The following is a 10641-nucleotide window of genomic DNA, read 5'->3' as shown; positions in this document are numbered from 1 at the left end:
TTTTTTATTTATTGATACCTAGTATGTAGTTGAAAATGTGTGACATCACTGGGGCAGCAGAAAATAAACCTGAAAGGACAATTTAATATTAATTGCAGTTCAACAGGTGGTCTTTAGATGGAGCTCTTCTCATTAGAATACATTAGAGCTTGTCTAAGGGAGGATCTGCCCTTCGGTAAGAGTGGGAGAAAGGTAAAGGCACCCTTACCTGTCCTTGAGCCGGGAAAGGGTGACCTCAGCATGTGGTGCTTTGGAGGCTTCTCATTTATATATAAAACGAGGACCTTTTTTCTTTTAAACTGCTATGTGTCACTTTAAAGTAATCGGTAAATGATTTAACAGTGTTGTTCTGGAGGAATGTATGATCATATGCAAAGCTGTCTGATTGAGTGAACCTACAGGTTTACTATTATCCAGGGCCAGTGTCTTATGAAAAATACATAAATGATTTAACAAATAAGTCTGTATTACTGATTACTATTACTGTTTGGTATGTTTCTGAATAATTACAATCCACACAATGGTCTGTGCAAAATACTTAAAAGTCCAGGATAATACTTTACACTTATTATCTTAAACTACACTGTGATTACATTATTAGTGTGGTTTAGTAATTCAAAAACACATGTGCAAATACAATGTACTTGCAAAAGAAGCTAGAAACTGTCAACTTTTTTCATTTTGTAATGAAGCACGTTGCTGGATTGGAAATTCACAACGTTTATTTTACTGTGTTACTACAGTGTAATGCCAGTGTAGTTAAAAACACTTAATGTAATGTTACCATCAGTTTCAATAACAGAAATCTGTATTAATTGAAATGAAAACATAGATAATTATGCCTTTTCACCGGTTCTAAATGTCTTTTCTTTTTTAACGAACATCGGTTGCTAAGATAACTTTACAACATAATTCAAAGTGTTCATTGTAGGTTGTTTTCAGATGGAGATTCTTGAGCTCTAGCAAAAACATTCTAAATTCATTTCTGATTTCTTGCCATGTTCATTTCGGTACATTATTTGCAGAAGGACTTCTCATCTGCTTGAATACTGAAAGTTTTCTTTTTTTTTTGCAGCACAGAAAGGAATATGTTTTTCGAATACGTTCATGTATTTGACCACATTGATTGAATCCAGATCATTAATTAGAAGGCATGTATTCTTCAACATATGGTCTTATTTAATGGCTTGGAACTCATCGGATACAATGCACCGAGACACAGATTCTTGCAAGGACATATACGGTACGTTAAATAAGCACTTAGACAGAATCAGATGTAATCAGCAGAGGCAATGAAATGTTAAATCTGCAGTTGGAAGTTACACATCTGTGTCAACAGACAAGTGTCAGTGAAAGGTTCCAAGCAGGCTAGCTCCAAGTGAATGCCATTAATTGATCGAAAAGGATCTTTATTATCTTTACTTAATCTGTCATTTTACAGAAAGGCTGCTCTAGATGCTGAAAAAGCATTGTTCTGGAGGTTGAATGGCTCCCAAATGGAATTATTTCCATAGCGCTGGATCACAAAGGTAGCCAGTTGCGTATTTATTAAACTGTTAATGTTTCAGCACAAGGTCAAACGGGACAGATGAGTGAGCAGGACTGGCGAGGAGAGCTGCCATTCAGTCCCCAGGCCCTGCCTCTGCAGACTGAGACCATATTGAAATTAGCAAATGGACTGCACAGTGTCGTTTACTGCCAATCCGAAGACACACTTTGGGGGGGGGGGGGCTGCTTTTGTACAGCACAGCAGTAGCTGGGGCACATATACAGGACACTCAATGGACTGGATGAATAATTTGCTTGCATAAATAATTTTCCTAAATTGTATTTTGGAAGAAATGAATAGCCAATATACAGTAATATATATATATATATATATATATATATATATATATATATATATATATATATATATATATATATATATATACAGTATATATATAAATATATATGAAGTGTTTTTAAGTTTGCCAGTCTAAATTGTAAGGTTAATTAAAGAACATTGAAATATGTATGGTTTTGATGGCAAGTAGTGAATTATAATGTGAAAAATCCCTGTGTCGCTTAGTAGAAAGAAAACTGATCTCCTACCAAACTCTCCAAAACATTGATTTTTCTTTAAGAGGTGTTGCTAACACAGATTGTGGTCTCTGTTTTTTACGCATGACATTTTTTTTTGTGCCACGATGTCTTAGAGATGTTTTGAGACATATAGGGTTGGAGTTAGGGTTAGGGTTAAGGTTTAGTACTTCATATCAATTAGTGAGTAACCCTACATGTACAAATGATATATTTCAAGTTTTCCTTGAATGCTATGCAATATCACAAGGTGGAAATTGCAGTAAAGTGTTATATTATTATTTATATTTTGACAGCTAAAACAGTTAGATGTTGCATATTAAATAAAAACAGAATTCAATTCAATCCAAAAAAAATGGATCTAGCAATAGTGCATGTGCTTATAAAAGGAAGAGTTAGGTTGGGATATGTTACAAAAATGACCAATTCCTATAGAGTAAATATTAGCTTGGTTGAAGTTTAGATTTCAGTGTCCTACATAATGTAATTAATTTGCATCTCAGCCCACTGAATTGAATGAAAAGGCAAGGGCTGGACATGAACCAGAAGCCATATGGTTTAGACACAATCATTTTACCATTCAGCTCTGTAGTCGAGACTGATGTCAGTATTATTAGCTCATCGGCTGCTAGGAGGAGATTCATTCCAATAAGGATCAAAACTTGGCCAGGTGTAAATCCTACACAGGTTGATCCCAAAAGACGGCCTTTCCCCCTGTGACCATTACAAATACCGCAAGGCTATTTAGGTATTTCTGGCCTTTTCTATGACTAGTAGAAAATACCATGTGAATCCATGAGTAGATTGTGCTCATTTCCTTCTCTTAGATAACATGAGCTTACTCTGCTACTCTTTGAAACCAGAGCCCAGCCTCCCCTCTACAGAGCCATTTACCAGCTAGTCTTACCTTCCTGGTGTGGTCAAGTACCAGACAGTAATGCCCTCTAATCAGAGTCCTGTTGCTTATTCAACGTGTCCTAAACAGACAATCCACATATCCCTGAGACCCAGTAATGAGTATCGCTGGAAATGTGTTGTTGTGAAGGAATGTTATCAACAGCATTGCACAGGCTATAGGAATACACTGTTATTATAAGAACCTGTAACTGAAGCATTTATAAGATATCGTATAATTACTGTATAACCTAGTATGCAGCTTTACACCAGTCATCAAAATGTAATGGCAATAAACTATTATTCTTTGTTAATAATCGTCCAAACTACTAGAAATGTACAGACATGCCACATATAAAAGAATAAGGAAAATAGTGCTCTAATCTGTTTCCCTTTTTGTCTCCTTGGCAAAATTATTTATGAAAAAAAAGTCTGTGTTCTGTGTTTTAGATCGGGACAATGGCCAGAAGCATGGCATTGTCTTCTAGTGTTATTTTTCTCAGATACAGTAGCTGCTGCACAGTCCTGTCTGCAGGGTCTCCTCAGTGCACTAAGACCACTTTGCCACTGACGCTCTGCCCAGGTCCCCTGTCTGGTGGGGGACCTTTCGGTTGCCACAGGGTATTATTGTGCAGCTTAAATACTGAAATAGAGGAAGAGACACAGACACCTAATACGTTTGCTTCCAGCAGCATTAGTGAAGTTCCGCACATTGTGTAAGGAGAGAGGGGCAGGGTTACTGTGTCTTTCCTGCTCCTCTGCCCTACCTCTCCTCCTATTAGTGAAGCTATTGATCAGCTGGAAAGGACTGCAAAAGCAGCCTAAATGGTTATACTGCCTCCGAGGCATGTAAGGGCTACCTTTGCAAATTATTTATGCCCTTCTCAGATTGACTATGAAGCCATTATTCCATCTTTTGTTTTAGAGCCTCTTAAAAAACGTTTTTAATGTATCAGACTGAAATGATCATGTTGAAATTCTAAGGAGTCTAATTCTATGAAATTCTTAGCTGCAGCAACTTTCAAGTTGCATGCATTCAGCAGAGCAATATTTATTCATTGCAAAATAAGGCAAATGTTGTTAAACAATAGAATAAATCATTGTTTTTTTTTTAAAAGCTGTTTCTGTTCCATTATTTTGGGAATCCGCAGAAAATATTCTTCATTCGCTGTTGCTGTGGGCCTGTTTATTTCTATACTGTATATAATTCCATAATTATACAACCGTAAACAATTTGATTGATTTCGTAGTATTACAATAGTATAATAACATGGACAGAAAAATAAAATAAAATGATTGCCTGTCACAGTTAGCCTTATAGTTCTTTCTTTTTTTTTTTTTTTTTTACTTTTCCTTAACTTAAATATTTTAAACAGTGTGGAGTAAAGGTGTTAAGTTAATGTGTTATTCATTTAAACCTTACAGTGGTGTTGGTACCACTCAAAAATCGGATTATTAGATCATTTATAAACCAAGGAGTCATTATTGTAGAACAAAAGGTATTTTTATTAAACATATTTACACAAGATAAATAAATAATTTTTCACAGTTACACATGATTTGAAGTGCACAGGACACCACAAGTACAGCACAAGACATTGCCATGAAACTTTACACTAGCAGAACATGATGATTGTTTGAATATGAAGCCTTTATATAGGCAAGAGTGAAAGCTGAAAAACAACCAACCAACAAAACACCAAAAACATAAAGGGACAATATGACAGTGTAACCGGTGTCTGCTTTCACAGATGGAGATCACAGATTATTTCCTTCTTTGAATTGCATAATAGTTTTCTCTAGTTAAATACATTATTTTAGCAACGTGATTCAGTGTACTGCTATATACAGATACACAGCATCACATTTTCACTAGTTATTCTAACATATATAGGGCGAGGCGCTTCTTAAAGGACAACTCAAGTTATTTTTACCAGTCAATCTCCTTTATACAATATATAATTTTTTTTTTATAATGCTCAGCAGTTTTCTATACTTTTACGTTGCACTAGAAAAATGAAGCGTCCTGTTAAATCCAAAATACTTCTGAAATTGGTGTCACAAAGATTAAAAAAGACGGGTGTGTGAGGGAATCAATTGCTAATGCTACTGAACCCTGTAATATTACAAAACGAATAGTATGCATAGATAACATAATGCTAAAACAAGTGATTTACATTATGTAACAGTAAGCAGTTACATAGGAATAAAGAATTCTCTTTGTTACTTTGAATGTTGAAATTGTTGCTTGAAGAATGAAAAGAGTGTTTTTTTTTTTCCTTTTTATCTGGAAAGAAAAAAAATTATTTCCTAGGCTTGTATGATGAATTGGTTGACAAAGTATTTTTCACATAATACATCTGAAATCAAGGGGGCTCCTGAGTTGCGCATCCGGTAAAGGTGCTCCTCATGGAGTGCAGGATGCGCCCTATAGCCTGGACATTGCAGGTTTGAGTCCAGGCTATTCCACTGCCGACTGTGGACAGAAGCTCCCAGGGGGTGGCACACAATTGGCCGAGCGCCACCCGGGGGGGCTTAGGTCTGCCAGGGTGTCCTCGGCTCACCGCGCGCCAGCGACCCCTGTAGACTGGCCGGGCGCCTGCAGGCTTGCCTGTAAGCTGCCCAGAGCTGCGTTGTCCTCCGACGCTGTAGCTCCGGGCTGGCTGCATGGCGAGCCTGCAGAGTGAAAAGAAGCGGTCGGCTGACAGCACACACCTCGGAGGACAGCGTGTGTTTGTCTTCGCCGCTCCCGAGTCAGTGCAGGGGTGGTAGCGGTGGGCTGAGCCTAAATACAATTGGGCATTTCAAATTGGGAGAAAAACGGGGTAAAAAAAAAAAAAAACAACTGGCATTAGGTTTATTTGATTTAATAATGTGTAATCATGTCACACTTTGAGTTGTAATTTCCATTTACTAATCTGCAAATGCTAATAATAAAATGTTAATATAAAAATATATGAAAATGAAATGAGAACACCACCCTCAAAGAAAAAAATTAGGTGAACTAACAACATTATGCGATGTTGTTGGCTTTATTCTGCTAAATTCTGTATAAATTTGATTGTTGCTACATCACTACAAGGAAGTTTGGGGATACACTGACAAAGGATTATCCTGAAATGTTTATATACTTAGTATGTTACAGTTCTAACTTGTTTAAAGTTATGGATGATATTTGACATTAAATGCAATTTGAAAAACCCTGCATAATGAAAATAAATGGTTTTACATTTAAAAGGTAGGGCACTTCAAACAAAGTTGTAAGTTATTCATTTGCACCAAATTGTATTTTAAACAGTGTTTTTCTTATTTTGTTATATACAGTACATAGTAATGAAAGTGGCCTGTTTGTTGGAATGAACCTATTCGCAAACGCAACTCAAAATAACATATTTCGGTTATATTGAAATACCAGAACTGCCATTGTATTAGGGCTAGCGCAAATGGAATAAAAAGGACCACAGAAAATGCAACAAGAACAGAAATCATCTGCTTCCACATTCTGGCCATCCCCAAGACAGATAAAACCAAATGCAGTACTTCTTTAATTGTCCTATTTCTTTTGAGAATTTCAGTTTAGAAAATGATTAAAATTAATTGGTTATATACCATTTTAGCTACTTAAAATAAATTATGAAACCGATTTTCGTTTATGTTCTTGTACTAGTTTTTTTTTCTTTTCTTTTTTTTTTTTTTACATAATTATCTTAAATTGCCCTTAGAAGTATATAGATCTGGGAATTCAAAGTCCCAGAATCCTCCGGTTCTAGAAAGTTAGATTTTTCTTTTCCTTGAGTGTCTGGTTCCTCCTTCTCACCAATCATCTCTAGACCAGAGCTGTTTAATGCACATTCCAGCAGCATCTTCCAGGCATGTGTGTTTTGTAGAATTTCACTAACCTTAAAATACGCAGGGATTCTTAGATTGTCTGCATGAATCAATATATAAGAGGCCTAGTAGGCAATCTTCCTATGGCTTTTAGAACTTAAAGACATGTGTCATCAAGTCACCAGGAGGTTTGACTCTAAAAGGATTTGTTTAGCAGATGAATTTGTTTTCAAGTGGGTGGATCAAAGTATTTAGCTCCTGTGTGAATTGGCTTACAAGGTCCTTTACTTTAACATTAGAATACAGTATCAAGTAACACGATTCATCAATGTTAAAAAGTTCAAAAGTAGTCTTTTTTTGTTGTTGTCTTTTAAATTTAAATGAATAAAAGAAAGCAGAAAAAAATTACATCTCACATTTTGTGTTTCTTAAAACCTGAAATAAGAGAAAACATCAGTCTGATAGCAATCAGCAATGTTTTTTTTTTGGGGGGGGGGGGGGGGGATACAGTAAGACGAATACATTTGGCATAAAATGCACTTGTAAGGTTGACACAGTTTTTGTTTTTTGAAAGCTTAGTTAGGCTAACAACAGAGGGTGCAAGTCACACAACCGTAATGGCTGAGTACCATACTGTAAATTACATCTATCTGTTTTTTTTTTTTTTTTTAAACCATACAGAAAAATATATTCTTTTTGTGAAATCGACTACAGGAAGCAGCTTTTTTAAAATATGGATTTCAAAAGGTTTCATTGTATTCAAAGGAAAGATGTTTTTGCTACATTATATATTGTATTTTTGAAATCTTTCTAAGATTAATAGTCTACATGAAACTGCACAAATAAATTTGAATACATTGTTCTCTTCCTGAGATGTTCAGCTAAACAGTACTTCACTGCCCATTTGATACAAGTGACACCATAAGCTTCTGTACATACTCTAAGAAGGCAAGCTTGGGAAGCCTGACGTTACAGTTAAGTGGCAGTAGTTAAATATGTGTAGTTACAGTGTAGTTACTATAAACTGTAGTGCAAGAGTTATTACAACATAAAGTGTATACACTGTTGATTATAAATCACATATCAGAAATCAACCAATCACAGTGAAGTATTTGCCAAAACTCTAGTACATCTTATCCAATGGACAGATGTCACCCTGTGCATAGAATACCACACCTAACTCCAAAAAAGCAAAAAGCAAACCAAAAAAAAAGAAAATGTAAAAAAATCACTACAAGCTTTTAAAAACACGTTTCTGCGGCAGCGCTTCTGTTTTTAAAAAATACTCTCACCACAACACAGCACCTGTCGGCCTACATGCATTATTCTGTTGCAGTTGATTTTGGACTGAACCATTTCACGACCAGGGGAGGGGGGAGAATATAAGTTAGTTTTCATTTTAAAGCTATTCCTGAGTACAATCTTCATTTGTGTGATTTATAATGAGTTAATCCATCGCGGGTAGGGTGTCTCTCATTATATAAGAGACTTCATTTCAATCAGTTTCAGTCTGCAGTCCTCTCACCCTAAACTGCAGCTAGCATCTCATATACACTAAGAGACACCATACATATGACGTGTTAACGTGTATTACCATGTTATTACACACACAGCTGTTTTTACGGTGTAATAACATTGTAATTAGCTTGCCCCATTGAATCCCAACACATTAAAGTGGTGTGAAGTTTGTACACTGCCATTTTAGACTTGCACTGTCTGTTGCCACTGCTTCTCAAACAGCACCATAATCTGGGACTGAATATGATATATAACAGAATGCTTCACAGTTTTCTTAACAAAAAACACAGATATTGCTAGATGAATTCTCAGCGATGTCTATTTACACAGTGGCCAAAAAGTAGACAGCACATCATAAATATGTATGGGGGGGGGAATCACTTTTTTCTAAGATTAAACACCATTATTCTACACATTTTTTGTACAACAAAATAAAGTAAACCCAATTATATTATCACCTCCAGTTTGGTTAAATAGAAAAAGCTTGTGGTCTGTGGCCGGAAGACAAGACAGCACCTGAAATACAGGCTGTTGTGATGCTGTGGTATGTTCCGAGCCAGGGTGACAATTAGGCTGCTAGAACAATGGTTGGGGCATTACTATACAACCAGGTTCATAGTTCAGACAGTAGTTCTGTTTGTTGATGCCCTACACTTAGACTCTTAGAACTTGTTGCAATTGTGGCTTAGCTTATACAGTACATAACCAATTTAAATCACAGTTAATATTCAACCAATGTTTTTAGTTCATCATGGCAACAATACACTTCACCTACAGCAACTGGCCTTGTCCTTCTGCAATTGCACTTGCATTTGACTCAGAATGCTTATTATCTAGCAGGTAATTCTGTCGCTTCATGTGGTCTAGCTTTTGGTTTTGTTGGGTTTTAATTAATAAAAAGGATTGATTTTTAATAGTTTAGGTGTAAATCAGCATTAGTTAGCTCTTCCAGTTAATCACAATGGCACACACACTTTATTTTAAAACCAAGCAGCTTATTGTCAGGGGAGGAGAGAAGAGGTTTCCAGCTTACAGACTTTGTAAACTGGGTATTTTTCTTTTATGACCACAGACCATGAAAACAAAAAAAAGTATCTTACCTCTTACCACTGTACATAGTATTATTATATATTTTAAATTAATCTGCATCATTTTTTTCTTAATAATTTCTCAGTCTATTTATTTATTTATTTATTTTTGTTTTGTTTTCATGAAGTCTTTATTCCACAGTCTTTTTTTCATCTCCCTCTCACTCTTGACGTTGTGGTTAAACAGTAGTCAAGGTCTTCAGTCAGACTTTTGCTTCTAACATTTCCAGAAAGAGTTTGTGCATGGGCACTTTGCCCTGTAGTTTGATGCTGTAAAAGTGTTGCACTGCTTTGGTGGCGGTCTGGCGGAGGAGGGGGAGGGTCATCAGGAGCTTGCCTGTCCGTCGAGGGTCCTCCTGGTGCTGGCTATCCTCGTAGTCCTGCAGGGCCTCATGCAGAGCGTCCTGGAGCTTCTGTACCGCCTCCACATCTTCTATGTGCATGGAATCTGTAAGAAGTACCAAGGGAAACTTTAATGGGCTTGGCCAGAGTTAGAACGATGGGCTGCAGGAAGCAGCAGCTGCATGGTTGTAAGTGGTGCCCAAGTTAATACAAGACTGTACAGTTAAGAAGGCAGATTCAGTTCTTCCTTGAAACAAACTCAGAATGTTCATTCAGTGCCGTAAAGCTGACTCGTAATGCCATGAGTTTTGGTCTAAGCCTGGATGTCTTTTTGCTTCAGACCGAAGTGACTGAAAATCAATGTAATCCGACAGATACGCAGGGCTCATGTGGAATGAATATCAGCCTGTCAAAAATCAATCGCCGGAGTACAAGAATACACATCAAAAACTACCATATGTACTGTATACTCTCAATAATGCACATACACACTGTACGTGTGTATTTCAGTGTGCCTCATGTCAATGTGGGTCTTGATGATCCAGAGTTTATATTATTATTATTATTATTATTATTATTATTATTATTATTATTATTATTATTATTATTATTATTATTTCAGTTTCTATTTTCATATTGACCTATGCAAGGACATTTCTACTATGGCCGCGGTCCTTGCTATACCTGGCTCCAAACATGCATGTTACAACCTACGGCAGAAACATCAAAGTGTTCCCTTCTCATGCATTGACTTCCCTCACCTTGATGCATACTTCACATCACGAGACAATAAAAATGAGACTCTAAAATTCCGTGGGAATTCATTGACTGGAACAATTGTATTCTCAAGTCCTTGAAACATTTATCACTCTATATTAAAGCTGCACTG

The 10641-nt window shown here is 36.4% G+C and overlaps 1 protein-coding gene across 3 annotated transcripts in view; it reads right to left on the bottom strand.

The window, feature by feature from the left end:
• Nucleotides 1–4458: 4458 nt before the first annotated feature.
• The window catches only part of LOC117416686 (steroid hormone receptor ERR2), a 76822-nt gene continuing 70639 nt past the window's right edge, over nucleotides 4459–10641 (bottom strand). For all 3 annotated transcript variants that reach the window (XM_058991838.1, XM_058991839.1, XM_058991837.1), the window contains exon 7: nucleotides 4459–9858. In XM_058991838.1, coding sequence (XP_058847821.1) covers nucleotides 9614–9858 — 245 coding nt within the window. In that variant the 3' untranslated portion in view covers nucleotides 4459–9613. The remainder of the gene's footprint in view (nucleotides 9859–10641) is intronic.

The sequence above is a fragment of the Acipenser ruthenus genome, chromosome 18, assembly GCF_902713425.1.
Source record: "Acipenser ruthenus chromosome 18, fAciRut3.2 maternal haplotype, whole genome shotgun sequence".
In the NCBI taxonomy this organism is placed as follows: domain Eukaryota; kingdom Metazoa; phylum Chordata; class Actinopteri; order Acipenseriformes; family Acipenseridae; genus Acipenser; species Acipenser ruthenus.
Note: the sequence above shows the minus strand (reverse complement) of the source record. Positions and strands in the feature narration are given on the sequence as shown.